The 21,448-nt window shown below is 41.5% G+C and overlaps 1 protein-coding gene across 1 annotated transcript in view; it reads left to right on the top strand.

The window, feature by feature from the left end:
- Nucleotides 1-7,918: 7,918 nt before the first annotated feature.
- The window catches only part of Rspo3 (R-spondin 3), an 84,724-nt gene continuing 71,194 nt past the window's right edge, over nucleotides 7,919-21,448 (top strand). Inside the window, exon 1 of the mRNA XM_048425375.3 lies at nucleotides 7,919-8,505. Coding sequence (XP_048281332.2) covers nucleotides 8,409-8,505 — 97 coding nt within the window. The 5' untranslated portion in view covers nucleotides 7,919-8,408. The remainder of the gene's footprint in view (nucleotides 8,506-21,448) is intronic.

Below are 21,448 nucleotides of genomic sequence, written 5' to 3' on the forward strand. Positions count from 1 at the left end.
ATAGTGTAGAGAAAGTGATCCTTCTTTGTTTGACTAAGTCTCAAGGTTAGGGAATATAATCTGCAGTTAACTATGCAGTACCATGTTAAATTTTGACATTGACTCTTAGTAAACAAGAGGAAGTCTGTCTGGCAAGGTATTTCTATAAGGATCCTTTCCACAAGGGGCTTTGGCTGTCACATTTACCTATCCAACTCTCAAGAAAACCAGAGAGAAACCATGAAAATCGCATGCTAAAATTCTGCAGGAGAAACCTTTACAACTTTACCCAATGTTGAGATTCCTTTAAAGCTATTTCCCTTTGAGTTCCAAACCATAGTTCCTTTTACTTGGAAGCATAAAACACAAAGTTAGGCTCTGTATTACTATATTCTAAGGTCTAAAGAGTAGAACCAAAACTCAATTGAGTAAGACTTAATCTAGACTATGAAAGTACTCTTTAAATGGTCAGATAGAGTGTGTAATAAACTTCTGTTTGCTCAATACCAAATTTTTTGATTCATCAAAAATATGTGAAAACTTGACCTCAAACAGAGATTAGTATGTTCAATAGCTCTGTATTAAAGACAGCCAACAGTTCTTTGCAGCTCAGTTCTATCAAATGTTCAGGTCTACTGAATGAACCTTGGAATTTAGACTGGTCCCACAACTTTCTTGGGCCCAAACCAAAACACAATAGAACAGACATTAGAGGACATCCCCTGAAACTTCTCTCCTCCCAGTACAGAACCAAAAGAGCATTGTACTCTGAAAATGAAGAAATATCTGGTAGAAGAGGCCTGCCCTGTTCCCTTTTCCAGTGACTTGTAAGCTGATGCTGCGCATGACAAACCCATGGGAAGACAGTGGGTGGCTAATTCACCCAAGGGGTTGTGGGAAATCATGAATAGCTGGCATTTTAGGTCACTCTTCATGGGTGTAATTTGTAGTTCAGCAATGTATGACTGACACAAGCTCCCTGGGAAGCAAAGTCTTTACTTCCTCTCTTCTTGCTAAATACTAGTGAGTCAATTCTTCTGATAAGCACAGAATGGTACCCAGCAAGAAGAGGGAGGTGGTGGGTGGAATAACATGAAGAGCATCATTCAACAAAACAGCAGCTTTGGTCTCCATAATGGACACTTCTCACAGGCCAATGAGAAATCAGAATGAGCTCCCTGAGAAAAAGTATTATATAGAAGAAAAGAGGACTGGAAGGGTTAGCCAGTCCTTATAACTAACAAGTGCAAGGATGGAACTGCAAAGTCTGGAATGTCTGGCGTGAACAAGACTGGAAAACCAAATGTATGAGCCTCACTGGTCAGACTTTTGATAATGGGTGTACAAACCTCTGTCTGGGAAGACCATGTCATGAGTAACAAGAGATGTCGTGTAGAGGAGTGGGAAATATAAACAGGCGCAGTTAGGTCGGGAAGGTCAACATCCATTTCTTTACAATTACTCTAAATTCCTCAAACACTTCTAGGAAATATGAGGGATGAAATGTCATTGTTCTCACCTGATAGGACCCTGCCCACAGCTACAGTAAACTGGTTGAATCATGAACCTGCATAGACCCCAACACCAGGCATCATCCATTAACAGCCCTCCCACACCGTCAACACAACACAGTGAATCGCTGGAGGAGGGCACATGACACCAGTGGAGTGTGGCTGCCTCCCTAGTGAACAGGCAGCCAACCGAAGCCACTGACCGCCATAAAACAAGGGGGAGAAAATGCTTTCTCCCCACCACTGAATCGGTCTAAAGCAAAGGAAGGAATGGTCTAAAGCAGAGGAAGGAACAGGTCCTTATCTACAGTAGGTTTCATCATCCATACGCCCAACACTGCATCATCCGTAGAAGTTGCCAGGTGACTTTTTTCTTCCCAGAGCACACTCTTATCACCTAGCACTTATCACATAGAAAGCTTAATCATTTATCTGTCTGCCTCCCTCAGTGAGGGCAACTTCAATTAGCACAGGGTCCTAGTCTCTTCTGTTGTGTGTCACTAGGTCCTAGATGGTATTTGCCACATGTTTAGTAGCTGTAGAAAAAGAAAATAAGAAAAATAACCAGTTGAACCAAAGTAGCTACGTACATATATGGCAGTAACAAATGGATAGGTGGAGAATAAGTGTAGGTGGAGCAGCTGGTGTTCCTCCATTAAAGGTAGCTTCTACTCTAAGAATAGACGCCCTAAACATCGCTGAGCACACACCTTCATGTCCTCTGTGTGCTGCTAAGCTCATCATAAACTCTGCCGTGGCTTTCAGTCGGAGACACAGAAGCCCTGTAAAGTCAGCCCTTCCACACTCTTGCCTGAAAGATGGCACTCTACTTCAGTCAATAAATGGAGTCAGAGGAGACATCCAACAACTACGTGTGAGATGAGTAGTTGACTGATTGACAGCTGTCAGTCCTTTTACATAAACTACCGTTAGTCACTTATGGAGATATTGTTAGCCTAGCAGGAAAAAAATAAATAAAGAGTGCCTTAGTGAAAACATGCCTGGAAACCAAAGTCAGCTTTCGCTTTTGCTGCGGCTGTTTCCTGGCTGCTTTGCTCTTTCTTTTCCTGTTTGTCCCCTTGTTTCCCATTGCCTGGCTATAATTTTGAACATGAACTTTGCTTTTCAATTGCCATTGTGATTCTGGTAAATTCACACTGATTGAACCCATGACATTGCTCTGGTGTCTGTTGCTTGACCATTTGTTACTATAAAGAATTTCCCTTCCACCTGCCCTAATCCAGAAACTCAAATTTAGGCTAGCCTCAAATTCATAGACATCTACCAGCTTCTGCTTCCTCTGTGCTGAAATTATTGTGCGTGCCACCATGCTCAACTAACTCAGTTTTAATATGCATATTTTTCTCTGGAGAGGCAGGATAAAATGGTATAGGAGACAATGCTTTTAATCAGACAACCTAGTTTCAAGTCCCAGCTTTGATAAGTTTGTGACACTTAAGGGGCTCAGGAGGGATCTCCAGAAAATGTTACTGTCAAATCAGATTTTAAATGGCATTTACAAAACAAAAGGAATCAAAGGGAAATGGTAAGTTACCCCGAAATTAGAAAAAGTCAGAAGTTATTTTGTCAGCTGCACTCAAAGAGTAAGGAGGAGATATAATGTTATGGTATAAAAACCTGGTTGAGAACTAGCTGGATTTATGAAAAGGTGCTGCTCCTCAAAGATGTACGCCCCACCCCCATGGGGTACACCTACTTCCAGAACGAGGTCAGAGCAGGAAGAGGACAGAAGCAATCTTTGCTGCCATGCACCGATTGAACTGGAAACCAGTGGGAAGGAGCTCTGGTGACTGCATCCAACATTGCCAACTTCCTCGGGGACAGAGGTGCTAACAAAATCAGATCAAAAGGTAATGTCAAGTATTAAACGGTACTTTCTACATAAGATTGACCACATGTGACTTTGTTTTTTTGTTTTTGTTTTTTCCCAAATGTCTCATCCTGGAAACTACGCGCTTGGAGACCTGTTTTGAGGAGGGATATGTCAGTGCAACGGCAATTGTTTTCATTAGCATCCCTCCTTCTATAGTCTTCTATATGCTGTAAAACTTTCATGTCTTTCGTAGCAATTTGACAGCCTAAAGGTGTGAGCACAGTCACGCAGGCTTTATTGTGAACCTTCTGAAGAGTCTTCAGGAACAAAGGAAGCACAGATATACATCCTTATGAAAAAAGAGACACAAATGGGGGGAAATGAAGCTTTTTATTCTTTTAGCTGAAAAGATAAAGTGACATGAGATTAGGAAAAAAAAAACCCTGCTCAGTAGAGCCCATGTGAATCAACTCCTGTATGATTCACAAACTCAAACTAAAATGGATCAATATCTCCATGAGATGTAGGAATCACTTTCCCCACTTCCCCAAAGAGAATACCCAGAAGTTAGGGTTTATGATGTACACTTGAATGAGATCCCAAAGTCGACAGAGACAGATTAAACTAGTCCTGGATTTGCTTTGCTAGACCAGAGTCATTTAGGATTCTTGTAAAGGGCTGGATATTTCCAGCAAAGGGATCCATTCGAAAGCAGATTTCTAAATCTGGACCTATTCAATTAAACACAACTCCGTAAGTGCTAACTATGATGTCATACATCTAGAAATAGCTTCCACATTTGGAATTACAAGCCCGTCTCTCTGTTTGGAAGGTATTGTCATTACTTTCAGAGCATTCAGAGTCTTTAGAAATCACTTGATTGATTTTCTTCATTCTTCAAATGAAGAAACACATAAACACAGTGAAAATGCGAGCCAGGACCCACGATGGTACAGATTACTAAACCTGTGCTTTCTCATTACAATACACAGTTTCCTGACAGTAAAATGCTTTAATCAAGCAGCATTTTCTGGGGTGTTACATTCTTTGCAGTGAATACTGCTAGATACTCAGTTAAATGATGTCATGAGAGAAATTAGTTTTAAAATAAAAACACGCAGGACAGTGCTCAACACAATTTTACAAACATTTCCTGACTTCATCTAGGAGAAGCAACATTCCTAAGTGTTGATAGGCAGCCCTCTTATCTACTCCATGTCTTCATTTTCCCATTTTCTTAATGCGGCAGTCCATTGAATTGCTTCTTAAATTGATCAAATAATTCTATCTCTGTCTAAAATAGTGGGTAGATTCCATCTACTAATTCCAATGACTTTTATATAACCTATCAGCTCCATGTTTCCAGGATAGCTCCTAGCCACATTAGTAACACAGACCTTGCTAGAAATACCCTGTTGGATTTGATCACGCAGAAGCATCCAGATCTGGGTGAATAGAGAGTGGAGCGTTTTCCAAATCTGCATACTGGTTCAGCGTTATACTGACTGATGTCACTTCCAGCTTTGGCAAACATCTCTCGGTCACTATGAGCTGTCCCCCATTCCAGACTCTTGGGTTTGTTCTCTCATTCTGGGGCAAGCTCCCTTCCGTATATTTGCTGTATGGGTTCAACAGTATGACAATCATTTTTGTTCCCTAAAGTGCCACTGCTGCAGCGGATAAAAATAACTTGTTACTGTTGTCATTGCCTGGTCAGAGGACGCAGTGAGGAAAGATGAGAAATTACAGTCTGATTCTGGATATGTTTATCTCCCCGTGTTTATCCAAACCCATACTCTTCTCTTGCCCTGAGTCTCCAACTCTTAATTCCAGTTTGATCTGACAAATGGTAAAATCAGAAGAAAATTTCAAACTCTGTGCTGCACCCGTGGCTTTAAACTTGCTTTAGTCTGGCGCTCTGAGAGGTACTGCCAATTTCTACAAGCATTGTTTTCTTTACTGAATTGGAAAAATGGGTACTTTATTGCACAAAATAGTCCATGGCACGCCTTCTGTAAGCTTCTGGGACAGCTGAGGGAATGTAAGACTCAGTCAGACAAGTAAACACACATTTAATACTAAGGTAACATGGACCAAAAAAAAAAAATAAGTTATTCTAAAGTCGAGTGTCAAGAAAGAAAGAATGCTCTCCCCATTTATTTAATGTTTTCCTTATGTTTCCTCTGAACGGTGCTTGTTCCTTGACAAGCTTTTCCTGCCCACTGAGTCTAACACTTCTTTTCTGGGATGGCTCAAGAACCTTAGTTCACTGGGTTTGTTTATTTACTTACACTGCCATTCCTGTTCCCATTCTAAGGAACATATGTCTGTAGAGCAGACGGTGAGAAGTGAGTGTCTCTCTGCATGCCAAGTTCCCTGAACTTTTCACCAAATTGCTTTTTTATATGCCTTTTGCGATCTCATCATGTCCTGCTCAAGTATCCTGGATTAGAAAGGCAGTCTCTGGAGTCCTCTTCAAAGGGAGCCTCCCATAGCTTCTAAATCCTCCACATTTTATGGTGCAGATATTCTGAATCTGGGGTATTAAGCAAGAAAGAACAAAAAAGCTGATGGGGACAGACACAGAGGAATATAGTGACTTCTGTACCAGACAATCATTATTGGAATCGAGTGGGCATCTGTGACTTTTCTAGTTCAGAGTGATAAACTGTCATTTACCAGTAGATGTTATACAATTGATGCAGAGTGCCTGCCCCCAGCAATGTATGCGTGTGTGTGTGCGTGAGTATTGTGTGTGTGCGTGCGTGTGTGTGTGTGTGTGTGTGTGTATCTCATGCAAGTCCTGCTACTTGTGGAATGTTCAGAAAAAAAGGTTTTACCGCAGAAAAAGAAACTGTGTGGTAAATGGGAATTCTTAAAAACAAGTTTTAAAAAATCATACTCTTGACAGGATTACTGCTTTTCTCATATATCAAACTTACAGGATATTATGCCTGCTTTCAAATTTCCAATACAAGTAGGCAAAATAATAGACATTTAATAAAGACTTAGCAGGAAAAGGCCAGCCTCCCAGATGCTAGATCTTAAAGCTTAGCAAAGAATGCCTGTTTGAAGTTCCCTGACTTTAGTATCCAGGCCATTTCATCTCTTCAGCCCCAATTTGGGGGCATATAAGAAACATCCAGGTAAAAAGATTCCAGAGATCGGTAACCTGGGGTGTTTTGAAAGATTACAAAATGGGACAGGTAGGGCCTATGACCTTTGCTTCTTCTCTAATTTGTGGGCAGATAAATTGAAGGCAACCCTGCACATCTCACTTTGTTTTCAAAGTGGTCTGCTTGCATCCAGCCTTGCATAAAGCTTTGGCACTGCAGAACCCTTTGGAATACTATTAAGTACTCTCAGAGCAGGTTTATGTTAAAAATGCCTTGAGGTTTGTAACCTTTAACAAAATAACACCAGGAAGGACAGCAGAGTGTATGGGTTTGTGCTACTGTGGAAGACTTAGGAATTCAACAGTGGATAGCACCTCAGGGCCCTGACTCTTCCACAGTGCTGTGTTGACCTGAGAACCTGGTTTTTTTCCTGCTACTGCCATGAGTCCTCCACCCCCACCCGATTTGCGCTGGAAACAGAAGCAAGAAATGGACCTTTTTGAACTCCCCCGAAATGGGGACAGTCTTTCCACATAGTATTCCCAGGCTCCCAGATGAGAAGCCAAAATGTACAACAGATCCTCTCAAGAACATTAGGAGACAAGAGAGAGCGCCTAACAGGCGAGCTGAATACAGGGGGAAGTGCCTGAGGGGAGGAGGAATCTACCAGAGCCACAGCAAAGGCTGGGTTTGGAAGAAAGCCTCGGCACAATAGCTTTTCCATCCAGAAGGTCCCCAAAGCACACACCTTGGGTCCTCCTCTTGAGATCAGGTAAATCACCTTCAGGATGAAGGATAAAGCCCATCTAAGCACCCCTTGGGATCACCTGCCCAGCACCTGATCACAGTTACTTTCATTGAAAAAAGGGGGGGGGGGCGTTGAAGGAGACAGCAGCAGAGAGAAACCGAGACCGGCTAAGGAGAGCTTGGGAGGAATCTGTGACCAGAAAACCCAGGAAACAAGTGACTCCGGTGGAAGAGAGGAGAGGCTGGTTGCCCAGGACCGGTTGCTGGAGTGAGGAGGTCTCTGTAAAGCCAAGGGACTGAGTGTCTACGATGTTGACAACAGAAGCTTTGGGGTCTGGGGTACTTGGGACAGCTGGATCAGAAACATCAGCGCACCCAGCCCCAGTGTGCCCACCTCACCCGGTCCGAATTATCCCTCCGAGGGCCTCTCCCAACCCCGCTCCCCTTTTCCAGCAGTCCTTGCAGTGTCCAGAGATGCTCCAGCACAGACCCGGGACCCCTTAGGCGCCTCTTCCCGTCCCTCTGCCAAATCGCAACGCCTGTACTTTTCCAGCTCCCTCTTTCCCTCTTGAAATTGAAAGTTATTGAGGTCGCTCGGGGTTGTTGCAGTTTCCTTCCCCGCCCCCCGAGCTCCCCCCGCCCCCCGCAGCCATCCCTCTCTCCCCCTCCCTCCCCCTCCTCCCGAATGGGGTGCTCCCAGCCCTGCCCAACACTGGAGCGGCTCCTGCTCGGGAACGCCAGAAGCAGCTCGGGTCTCTCCAGCGCCCCTTGGCCATGGCCACGGTACCCACGGCGTCCTCTCCCCTGCACTCCCGAGGTCCCAGCCACTGCTGCAGCCGCCACAGCCTCTGAGCCCCAGGGGTCACTGCTCGCCGGGATCCCGCCCGCGGCCGCAGCCACTGCGCAGCCAAGGCTAACCTGCCGCCAACCAGCCGGGAGGCTCCTACAACCTTCGCTCGCGGCGATGACAGCCACCTCAGAGCAGCCGGCTGTGTTCGGACAATTTGAGAATGCAATTGTTGGTTTCCCTGCCCACCCGCCCCGTTTCGCTTGCCATCACAGCACGCCTGTTGGATCTCAGTGGAGAAGTCCCGCTGCTCTGGTTCTTCAGCGCTCCATATAGACACGCCTAAAACCTACGTACATATTAAAAAACATTTAATATAACTAATAGTCAAAAGAAAAAAAAGAGAGAAAGAAGAGAAACATTACTGGGTTACTATGCACTTGCGACTGATTTCTTGGTTTTTTATCATTTTGAACTTTATGGAATACATCGGCAGCCAAAACGCCTCCCGGGGACGGCGCCAGCGAAGAAGTAAGTGCAGGGTTTGCTTTTTGGTTTAGGGTTTTTATTTTGTTTTGATTTTTGTTGTTGCTGTTGTTTTGGTTTGTGTTGAGCATTTGCTCCCTTCCACCGCATTCACCTGTCTCCTTGCCTGTCCAGAGTCAGCTGCCAGAGGAAATAGTCCTTCCAGCCTCCATCCTACGCCTCCCATAGGAGATTAACAGTTTGGGCTTGGACTCTCCTTCTCTAGCCAGAGCTGGGGTCTGTACACCCAGCGCTAGCTTGGCTCCCGCCCCCTTATAATTCGGGGTCTGGAAATGTTCGTTTCTTGCTTAGATTCGCTCTAGCGATGTGTGCTTTCCTTTGGAGACTCCAACGGAGGCCTAGAGCCCCAGGCAGGGCTGCCTTTGGGTGGCTTGATACTGGCCCAGCACAACACCAGCACACCTCGAGTTGCCATCTGGCTCAGGGGAGCTTTGGTTGGGCCGCAGAGCTGCTTTATGGTAGTCGGTAGTCAAGGCAAGCATTCTGGGGCGGGTCTGGAGGGGAGGGAGGCAGTGAGCTAGCGCCTGCGGGATCGCTCTCCACGACGTGCGCACGAGTGGAGTAGAGTGGTGCAGGGGCGCTGGGGCTTCCACGACAGTCTGCGGAGCTGCCCACGCTCTGGAGTCTGAAAGGAGAGGAACTCCGGAGGTTTGGAACTCCAGTTACCTTCTTACCTTGCCTGTCCCATGTGGAAGCTTTGGCCACCTCAGTCTTTCAAATGGGTCCCCTGAGACAGACACACAGAGAATGGGGTTCCCCCTGAGTTCTTCTCCTCACTGCTCTTTACCCAATACCTAGAAGAGTGTTCTGTAGCGGCTGTGTAGGGTGCTCTCTCTGGAACTAGATGGAGACTCCCGGGAAGCTTCCACCAAAGTTGGTCTGAGGCAATGGGGCACCTTTCAGAGATACGGGCAGAGATGCGAGGGTGGTTCCTCTATTTGTTCCCGGGTGGCTCGACGCGCCCCTCTGCTGTGGGTGCCCGCGAGAGAAGAGTCCCTTTGCAGAGTTAAGGACGACCCTGGCTTGGCGGAGGGCACAGGAGCCCAGAGCTAGTAAGTAAGGGGAACTAACTGACATCATTCAGCAAAGCTATTCCGGCTGGTCAGTCCACGACCTTGTCTGGTCTCCCGATGAGATCTCTCCCTGAGTGTCCAGCCCGCAAAACCCTTGGGGCAGGAACGTCTGCAACTCTCTGGACACAACAACACTTGTGTGGAGTGAAAATTTACTAATCGCCTCTCACCACTGTTTGTCTCTGCCCTGGCCCTGGACATGAGGGTCTCCTGAAAGCTCCCTTTGTACCGCAAAGCCCAGGCCAGACAAAGTTTGATTCACCTGAAAATTGCCTTTAAAAATCGTGGCTGGGTGGGAGCGCCAGAGACTTGGAGTCCGAGTTGGCTCCACTGCCTCTCGGATCGCGTCTCTGTGCAGGAGGGCCTAAACTAAACATGTCAGGGCATCCGATTTATTATTCTTGGCCTCTGAGTGGTTTGTATTCTGTGCAACCCTCCCACCCAGTCTATCACTCAGGCCCTTCTCCTGCCGCACGGAAGCAGCAGCCTGGGGCTCAGAGGTCCTCATACCCACCCAGGCAAGCTAGGTCCACTGAGCACTGAGTTTCAGGGCCAGTGGGGAAACCGAATTCAGGAGAAACACAGCTTTTTGCCCTGCATGACAGCCACTCACCCTTGGGAGCTCCATACTTGCCCGAGTGGGGCAGATTCCCCACTGTGCGTTATTGTCACTGGTACCTGAGTTTCTGGCTGGGTCCCTGCTGTTTCTGATGGAAACAAAAGAAAGCAAGGAAAGTTCGCTGTGCGTTCCTTCTCTTCTTCCCCACTGAGGACCAGAGCAGGGGAAACTCTGGGTGCGGGTGCGCACATCTGGGCTGGGACTAGATGGGTGATGTGTGAAGTCGAAAGGAGAAGGTTCTCTCTCTCTCTCTCTCTCTCTCTCTCTCTCTCTCTCTCTCTCTCTCTCTCTCTCTCTCTCTCTCTGCCTGGATCTTGGATCAAAGGCGCCCTCTGGTTGTGTTGAGGGGATGAAAGAGGAAATCGGTGGAATGGTGCTGAAATTCCAGTGATTCTAGGGGAGTGAGTCTGGAAAAGAGTTCCTGCAGGCATCACTGCTGCTGGGAGGCACTTGAGTCTCCCTTTGCAGCTTGGTTGCTCCTGCAATCCTGGTAGAGGGGCGACCCCTTGTGTCCTCTAAGTAGACAGAAGAAAGATTTGGCAGGTTCAGCATGACTTTTTTTGGATCAAGGATCAGAAAGTTAAATGTCCTTGTTCAATGTCCAGAAACTCGAAATTAATGCCACACATTCATAAATTAACCAGGATCACGTTTTGGGAAATATCTGAATAAAAATGTCCGTAAGAGTAACTGGGAATTTTTTTATAATGAATAATAAAGCAGTGGTCAAATTATTTTAAAACTGATCAGACATCCCTATTTTTTTCCACAGTCGGGCAACTAAAGTGAGCAGTTAAGGGTATTGCTTTTGCCCTGTATAAATAACTTCATTTTCTTAAACTTTTAGAAACACCACTAATGACAGAAGTGGAAAAATTAGGTTAAAAATATTTCCAAATTTTTTTAAGTGGCCTCTTGAATGTTTCAGTACCAAAGGCCCTTTCTAGCAAGGAGAGCCATTCCAGAGTTAATCATGTTCATACTTAACAACCATCATTTGTTGTCAGAAATAGCCAACAAGTTATGCAAATATTCCTGTTTCTGTACAATAATCAGTATCCTACGGAGTTCCACTTGGCAAAAAAAAAAAAATCCAAATGATCCTAATTATTACGCACTACTATTTTCTCTAAAAAACCCTATATTGCTTTAAAACAGATATCTTGTACTTTTGAATATCTGTGTAATTACGGCGAATAAACACATCAAAATTGTACTGATTTTGATTGATATATGGTGCTCAGTGATGACAAAATAAATTTATTCAGGATAAAATGTGAACTCTTTACTCAAAAGAAGTTACCATCCAGCAAGATTTTTTAACAGCAAGTCCCAGATTTGGATCCTGGATGTGAATTTACAAAACCTAAACTTCATCTTTAATGTCATTTCCAGCCTTGAAATCTTTTTCCTTTGAAGTTTGGTTTTAAAAAAAAAGCCTTCTAATTTTGGCTTGCATATTCATAAAATTTAAGCATCATCTTATCATAACAATTGCAATTCCTTCCTAATACATCACATTTCACAAGAACTGTCATTTGGCTGGCATTGATCTTGCTTCTGTAGAGAATGAGTTTAAGAATCAAAACCCAAGAAGCCTGCCAGAGAGTCAGTGAATGAAGTTTGTCTTCTCCCACAAATCTCCCTGCCATAGAGAGGATATCAGACTATTAGAATAATTAACTTTATGATCTCCAGATTGTCATTTTCCCAATATGTTTAGAGAATAAACTATTCTACTCAAATAGCATAATCTTGATAAGTATTGCTACAACATGGACAAATGTCAGATATTGCACACCAAACTTGCTTAACATTATTTGATTATCCAACGGGCTCTATAGCATGATACTGCCCCAGAGGGTTACTGTCAGAAGCAGGCCATCAGGTACCATGGTCTTCAGATAGGAGCATCTATTATTTCATCATATCGTTCCACACTATACACCATGCATGTTTTAGAAGTTCATTATAAGTTTAATAATTAAAACCTAGCTACTACAATCTTTAGAGAAACATGAAAAAGAAGCAAGAATACAACAAAAATAATTACACTGATAATATACTTAGAAGAATATATTGATCACTGCTATGACAGTATAGCAAATGCAGACTTATGGTGTAAGGTTCTGATGTTCTCTTGTGATTTTACTGCTGGTCCTGGAAGACAATTTAACAGATGAAAGAAGAACACACTGATATTTTAATATGTTAATTTGAATGTTTCATGTGGAGGTTGGGAACAATACATGTTTTTCCTCCCTGAACAACATTCTTCATCTATATGCCTCAGTTTTGAGAAAAATAGCTTGACAGAGATATGAGCAAAATCTGTCGAAGAAAGTGCATCTAAGGCATATCACATAGTATGAATGAAAATCAAAGATAAATTCAACTTTTGAGGAAGTGGTGGCAACACAAAGTAGAAAAAAAATGCATTTACCTTTCTAAGTTCTAAGGGAACCAACCGTCTTTGAACTAGAAAAATTGTTTCCTTGTTGCTACTCTATTTTAAATCCATGTTTACTGCTTCAGTAGAACGATTTTCCTAAACACCTGAAAAATGGTATTTTGAAATACTGTTGTTTTAGCCCATGTCACTCTAAGCATTGAGGATGAAAGAGCAAGTGAAAAGGGTGTACCACGAATATTTCAATATTCTTTTGAACATGCAGTATGAGCAGTAGTTAAGCTTGTAAGTAGCCAGGCTTTACTAAGCCATTTCTTCATTAAAGAGTTCCACGGTTTTTAATGTTCTACAAATTAGGTCTCCAGAAAGCAATGAATTGAAATTACAACATGCAGTAAAATTTGATTTTCAAGTTGTTATAGAAAAACCCTTGGTATATTACTACAAAATTACTTTATTAGACATTTGATCCTTTTAGTTTATTTGAATCTGGGTAGGGATCTCTACGTTGCTACTAAATGTCTAAAATATTTTCCAGTTAAATTTCTAAGCATTTTTAAAATGTGTAGTGCTTTTAATCCTTCATGAGAAAGCATTTCAGAACCTTACATAAAGTAATATTGAAATATTACTCTGAAATTACAAAAATAAACTTTAAAACGACAATTATTACTGATATTCTAATTTACTACTTTTTTCTCTTTATCTTCTTTTAAAGCACTCAACTTGAGCATTTCCCTGATTCATACACCTATTCACACTCAGAAAAATAATACCATTCTCAACTTTCAGTGAATTCTTGAAATGCCACCAGAGTGGATATTGTGTTTCATGAAATGTAAGAATCAACTTTGGTAGCAATTAGGAAAACATCTATAAGTTCTGAGAATACAGCAAGAGGCAGTCATGATAAAGTGCTGAAATTGTGTTTGACTTAATGAGGGTGGTCCCTTCTTATAATATATTGCACACTGGTGTTATTTCCAAAGCAATAATTTGAAGTATCTTGACTCATAACTTGGTGGATTCTGTCTTGCTTTTGATTTTGTGGGAAAATATAGACAGATTGCTGCAATCTTTAAAAGATTGCAATGAAGACGTCATCTTGGAAATTACTATTTGTTGAGTCACTAATAGATTTGAAATACTGTGTAAATAAGCTTAATAATATACATAAAGTATATATAGGAATTAGTGAAAGATACTGGAGATTTTTTTGTTTGTTTAATGTGCCCAATCACATCTTTTAATTCAGAAGCATTACTAGCGATCTAATTTTAATATTCATTAAGAAGTGCTAAAAACAATGGAGTGTTCCATTATCAAGGGTCATAGTATGTCAAGAATGCTAAATGTCTGGACATCACTGAATGATAAGATTCCCATTTTTCCACCTGATAATTTTCAACAACGCGACAATTAAATAAAATATCTGAAATCATTTCATACCTGAACAGTACTAATTCACAAAACAAAAACTGACAGTGCCTCTTATCTTCTCAGGTCATCTCTGCCTTAATTGTAAGGTCTGCAAGTGATGTAGCTAACAATTTACTACCCTTAAAGTTCTCTGGAAAATTAAAAAAAAAGATAGCTTAGTGGTACCAAAGAGCATGTTCAATCATACACATGCATAATTGTAACTGCCTGTATTTTATGCAAAATACTGTCTAACTCTTTAAGGCGTTTTACATAGTGTTGTATCTGACCTTTAATGTTTTGGTAATAAACAAGTTCATGAGTTTTTGATAGAGATTGAGACCTGAAAAAAAGAAAATCCCCAATGAGAATTAGGAAGAGTGAAAAGAGAGCTAAAGATCTCGATTTACTATCCAGCATGGTCACTAGTATTTACATGACCTACACAAACCCTTGTTACCGTATTAGACAGTATTTTCTCTGTGACAAGATAAGAGGGTTGAGTCATTTTTAAAAAAAAATACTTAAGTCTACACCATCCAATAATCTTAACAACTATTAATCTTTTTTGTGAAACAAAATTCATGAGCAGGGAGCTAAATAGTTCTTTCAAATTACTCATCTTACTCAACTTGGTATATTAGGTTTAAAAAAGCAAACAAATAAAGGCATTCATCTGTAATAAGTAAATTTAACCCAGAAGATGTGCTATAGAGATTAACCAAGTGATTGCTCAAGTTGGAGAGTGGGTCACATATGACATTCTGCATCCTTCAGGTATTGTCTGAAAACAAAGCCAAGACTTGAATAGTAACACCCAGGCAGGTTCATCTTGTCCTCAGACTTACAATTTCTGGAGTGCGTTCAGAGTGCCAAGTGGAGGAATGTTACAGTTTGCCTGTCATAGAAACTTTTAGACGTGCCCTGTGGAGGTAAGAAAAAGTCACATCTGATAATCCACACTTAAGGACAAAGTGCCTACACCACGACAATGCATGATGAAGACGGAGAATAATGCAGATGACTCATGTTAATAAAATCAATAGCCCTTGGCACTTAATTGAGTGTGAAGAAGAAAAGGAAGCAAAACCATATTTGGCATCAATTTAGGAGCATAAGGATTCAGATGTCGGTAAATAGAAAAATAATAGGCACAAGCAAAGCAAGAATGAGACAGGTAGGTTTGGCAAGAAATGTGTTTTACTTTTGAACTATCTTTAGTTTGAGGAGCTTAGAAGACACTTAGGACTTGAGCTCCAATTTCAGAGACCAACAAGAGCTGCAGTGAAGGACAGTAGTGTCACTAATAGAAAAGAGAGAGGGGGGAGGGAGGGAGAAAGGAAGGAAGGAAGGAAGGAAGGAAGGAAGGAAGGAAGGAAGGAAGGAAGGAAGGAAGGAAGGAAGGAAGGAAGGAAGGAAAGATAGCTGGACATATAAAAAACATGGATGCTTTCCTTTTCTTTTATTTATGAAAAGTTTTTATTCATGCAGTGTCAGCGTGATGACATTAAATCACTTGGTTCATGTTAAATGCTTTAATGTGTTATTTTCAACAAGAATTACTTGGTTATAGTACCTTCTGTTATGTGAAAGAATGGTTGCTGGTATCATGAATGATAGTTCTAAATTGCCAAATTGTGTAGTTGACGATTAGGCTTAGAAGTTCTACTGCCTACGGAACATGTTACTTTGCCAATGATCATAAGGAGACTCGAACAACTTTTTAGTAATGGAAAATACATTACTGTGAGATGTTGAATGGTTTTGAAACACTGGACTTGGACCTAGCCTCTATCAGTGGCATTGCCACTTTCAAGCAGATTTCTCAATGGAAGTGTGCTCATCTCAGGAGAGGATGAACTTGGAAGGCATGCAGTTACTTCATCTACATTGTGCAACATCCCTGATTGGTCTTTAATCAGCTATCATAAGTTTCTTATCATAGTCAGCTCCAAGGTTTCCTATTGGTTCCATCTATTCATTTTGAGGCTTCATAGCAAAGGGAGTATATTTTTTTCCCAGTATTTTAAGGACTTGGCAGAAGTATGAGTTACATTTATCTTACTCTTGTACACCTTTACAAAATTAATGTGCAGTAAAGTAGGCTGTATATTCTGTCCCCAAAACTGTTTCTAGAAATATGCTCAAAAGCATATTTGTAATTATATCCCAATAGAAAGTACATTCCTGAAACGGAGTGGTGAAACGGCCCGCATTTTATTACTACATAATAAAAATCACTACCGCACATTGTAAAGTAACAGAATCTAAGAGCTACTTAATTTAGAAAACCACCTCCCTGACATATATTCAGTCAAGTAAGAGAAGAATTGCTACATTTAACAGCTACAATGGAACCTTACAGGTATGAGTATAGTCTTCCTTGACAAAGGCTGCCACATACACAGAACAAGTGTCATTTTAACAGAGAGGGGATAGAGTGGTATGTCCAAGCATGTTAAATGCCTCATATGAAAGTAGAGCTTCACAGCTTTCAGGGCCACGGTAGCATTCTATGTATTTTACTTTAACATTTACATTTGTCTTTTAAGAGAATATTATAGTAGCAATAAATTCCCTAAATATCTTCTTGCCTTTCAGCAAAATCACTGTACTTGGCATGCTCCCCAAAAGACCCCATTCGGCCCACCCATCCTAGAAGCAATGTGGAGTTTCATTTTATCTGTTTATTATTATTTATTGATTGCTCTGTTATCACAGAGACGATATTCAGTTACTAGACTGCCGTTCAAGTTTAACTTCAAAGTTCAGCCTTTCAAGATTCACCCTATTTTCACTCTTGAGCTTGGTCCGTGAGTCATTACTTTCTCCAACGCCATCTCAGTCTCTCTCCTCCTTTTCTCCTTACTCGCTCTTTCTCACTCCTTGTATTCTCCAGCTCACCATTCTCCTTTATCCCCTCTCCTCAACCTTCCATATAGGCAGTTTCTAACCTAAGTTGCTGATCATTTTTATACCACAGACAATAAAATCACACGATTTATTTGACGTATTACAAAATCCTTCTTCCCAAGTATGACCAACACAAGATTTACTTAGGCATAAAGATGAGGGCAAAGCTGTAATTCTGTAGTTAAATGTCAAAACCCTTAGATATAATTTACAATCACAATTGACATTTCCCTGGCCAGTTTTTGTTATCCAGAAAGCTATCTTTATGATGTTTCATAAAATTTGTTATTTATGTTACTTTCCCCAAGACCATTAGTAATAACCTCCATTTTGAATTTTTGCTTTCTGGGCCTTCGTACGGGGATTGCTGATGCTGAGTTCATATTAGAATCACCTGGAGATCTTTAAAAATTAAAACAAATAGTCCAAGTGGCACAATCTCTGGAGACAGGGCCTAGATAGTCTCAGTTTTAAAACTTGTCCTGGGGATACTAGTACAGAACTGAGAGTGCTATATTTTCAGATCCTTAATTCAAGAACATCCATTAGAGCTGAGCAACTGATGAAAACTATGCCGGTTTTATGAGGGTTAGACAGACAAAATAAACCTGTGTGAAGTGTGATAAGGGAGGAGATGTGTATCATCTCAACAGCAGAAAGCCCTCTCACTGCACGGTACGATTTCTCAATAGGAAATTGATAAACTCAAGGCACTGAGTTGTGCAAGCAGAGCTGTCTGAAAGAGTATCAATCACTTCATTCTAGGAAGAGAGCAAAGTGCACACAGGAAGGCATGGGCCTGAGAGTGTGCTGGATCCCAGCAAGGCAGCCCTCAGAAGAAGGGGACTGCGCTGCTGTGGTTGGCGAGGGAGGAAACCATGCAACTGTGGAAGTAAAATGGGGTGCAAGCCACGCTCAAGCTTATTTCCAAAGCTATTCAATAATGAACAACTGGGGTTTTGATTGGTTGGCTTTTTGTTTGTTTGTATTTTTAATGTCTTACCAGATGATTGGTGATGTGCCCGAGTGCCATCCTTATTGTCAGGAAAACCTTAATGGGAAAGCAACTGCCTAACAAGAAGTAAACACTCCATTCTTTTATAGGCCCTACAATTCCTGACTTGCTTAGCTTGACTACTGGTGATCAGTAAGACTACTATAAATAGCATGGGGGGGAGGGGAGACTCAACTCTATCAAATGGATTAAGTTTGGAGCAGATCATTAATTCAAAAATGCTTTCCTTTTTCTCATAACCTGTTCTTCTCTGAGCAGTTGTCTCCACTAACTCTTGTTTATCATTCTTTTTAATTACATACAGAATTTTCAAACCTTGCCATAAATTAAGGGAAAACTCCATGTAAAAACGAGGTGGAAGTCTGGGCTTCCTGTCAGAGCTCATTGTGCTTGTTAAGGGGGCTCTTTGGGAAAATTTGGGTTGCAATGAGTCACTAGGCCAAATCCCAATAACCACAATTGCCAGAAGTAATTAGACTGAGGAAAGCCAGGCTCCTTGGGAGGAGGGTCATCACAGCATGCTTGAGACATTGCTCCGTGCTCAGACCTAGTTACTTGTCCCTAAGGATTGGGAGCAATCATGAGCTACAGAAAGCAGGAAACTACCCAAAACAATGCTTTCCCACCAACTTTCTTCTCAATAGGTTATTCACCCTTTGCATGCACGAGATGGAAACATGCCACCAGCACCGCCGCCGGCGGAGGCGCAGTACACGTCACAATCCTCATAAACCACCTGTCTGTCTGCAAGAGTGCAAAAACCACACAGAGAAGGCCTGCTGTCATTATGGCAAGTCTGCCTCCTCCCTTCCTGAGCAGATAAAAAGAGCCCCAGGAATTCAGTCTTTGTAAAAGAATTATCTGAAGGGGAAAGAAAGGAAAGAAAGAGAGAGAGAAAACAAATCCCCGTAAACATCCCCAGGTCAATTTAGACATAATATTAGTGAAAGGGCTTTCAATGATAAGAAGATGGTAATGTATAATGATGGCAGGACAGGAGTGCTAAAATCTGCAGTTAGAAAAAGGCCAAGGGCAAATTTAGGATTCCTTGTACTTAATTAAACTAACCCCTTTCAGACGCCTGGTGACAGATAAGTAGAAATTATCAACAAAAAAAGTGAAATCATTGGAAAGTTTCAGCATAAGAAAAAGAAAGACTGTTAAATCTTTCCATACAACAAGCACAAAGGGATCTGTACACAACAATCCGGGGGAAAGTTTGCTTCGAAGCCATTGCCACCGTCTGGAATACTTGGGATATCCTATTGCCTTGTGGGATGGATCTTTAATTAAACAAAACCATAAAGATCCAGTGCTCACTATCCTTAAAGTTGCAAATTCCTTCTAATCTGGAATGAATTCAGCATATTCCTTTACTCCTTTGATCTTAGGCTACTAGATCTTTGTTTAAACATATGGAAACAAATACCACTATTTTAAATATACAGATGAATTCATTTGCTGGTCAGATTGTTTTAGCAACTGGCAATCTCCAGTTATTTGGTAGACGTGTTCTGTCCACATATATGTAACGAGATGGAATGAGCTGCTTCTCATTGTGAGCAACTTAGGAGAGTAATAGAATTCGTTGCATTCCTTGAGAATTTGTCAGAAGTCTAGCGATAGGAAAATCCCGTTTTTCTTCCCCAGTTGAGCTGCAGAAGTACGTTAAGTGATTCCTACTACTACTGCTATCTTCAGCGTCCAGAGACCCACTGGAAACTATTTGCCAATGCCATTAGTATACTGTTTGTGATCTAAAGAAAATGTTTATAATTCTGCAAATTTGTATGAAATAGTTTTTAGACAAACTACTTAATTTATGGGCTATTGGGGAGAAGCAATGTAACTCAACACAGGCATGCTGCATTTATATTCTCAGTGAATGGTAGTTCTCTCCCAATATATGAAGCTTTCCTGCTGATTCCGCCTAGAAACTGCTTTTCAAATCACAGGTCAGAATGGGTTCGATGATTCAACACACTTCTTGTACCAGTTTCTATTTGTGGACGATTTATCTAGTCTCTGAAAACTATGTGTTTTCTCTTCTTTAAACCTGGAACCAGTGGTGAAGTCAATTTTACAAGAGCAATAAACTAAAGTGGTTTTTCAAATATCTTACTTGACTTTCTTTTCATGCTGAAGTACCTTCTGTTAATATAGGCTCTTCCTATCCTAGCAAGAAGCTCCCTAAAATTCTAGGGCTGCTTGAAATTATATGACCAGAAATCCCCTTTCTCCCCAGCTACCAGCCCTCTCCTTCTGGGAGTATGCCAGCAATTTTTCACGATTCATTCTGACAACCGTTCTGCTGTAAATATTTAGAGAAATCCTTTCCATTAGAGATTAAACAAAGTATAAGTAACCGTTTCAAAATGATAGGTCTTTATTAATGTTTGAAGAGCAGACCTTATTTCATCTGATGCATAGAGTCTGACACCCTCCGTAAAGACCAAAGGAAAAGTAACCAAGCCAGGAATTACAATGTGCTGTATGTCATTTGAACTGCAAACTATTACCTATCATTTATTTCTAGAAGGCTTACTTTTAAATAATGTAGAGAAAAATGAATTAATTTAAGTTGAAAATATAAAAGATGAGTTTAAGTTGATCGAAAAGATAAGGGGCAGTTAGATATCTCTTCATCACTTAAATAGCCCCTTGCTGCTTTCCCATATGCTCACCAGAGTGAAGCAACATGTGTGAGATCTGCTCTGACATAAGCTCTGGTTTCTCTCTTATTACTCAAGAATTAGTATTAAAGGGGATGTGGGCTGAACGCTAATGCTTATATCCAGTATCACTTGTGAGAATAGATTGGCAACCTCAGCCTCAAGGAGTAAGCTCACCAGTGTCCTCGTTCAGTGTTTCCTGGCCACATCAAATTCTCAAATAATGAGTCCAAGCAGGCTTGCCTCCCTCAGCATCCAGAGTGAATTGGTGACTGAGTCAAGCCCTCCAGTGCTCAGCTCTCTTATATAATCAATACAGCAGAGGAGTCGGTACAACTTATAGACATCTCCAGCATATGTAAATCATCTTTTGAGGACTTACAACACTTAGCCCTGATAGAGAGCTGCTATACCTTATTTTTAGGGGAAAATAATAAAGAAAAAGGTAGGCAAGCCTAGTACAGACACAATTTTTTGAAAAATTATTTTAAGTCCTCAGTCGACATTGTAGACTCATGGATGCAGAAAGGTAAGTAGGTCAAGGGTGACACAGCCAGGCCATGTGATGTATGAAGAAAGTCACTGGCTGAAGTTCAGACTAGTGCTACAGTATCGGTGATCTTACAGTGTGGACCGGAAAACAAGCGCAGACCTCAGAAAACTTGTTTCTCCGTCCATTGATGATGACACTAAGATCTAAAACTCCGTCCTTCTGAGTTCAGTGTAATCACTGACAATTAACAATCTAAGACCTCGTGTTAGTCTGTTACTTTTTCCTTTAAAAAGTAAGGTATTCAAAATAAGTTA

The sequence above is a fragment of the Myodes glareolus genome, chromosome 1, assembly GCF_982192425.1.
Source record: "Myodes glareolus chromosome 1, mMyoGla1.1, whole genome shotgun sequence".
NCBI classification, from domain to species: domain Eukaryota; kingdom Metazoa; phylum Chordata; class Mammalia; order Rodentia; family Cricetidae; genus Myodes; species Myodes glareolus.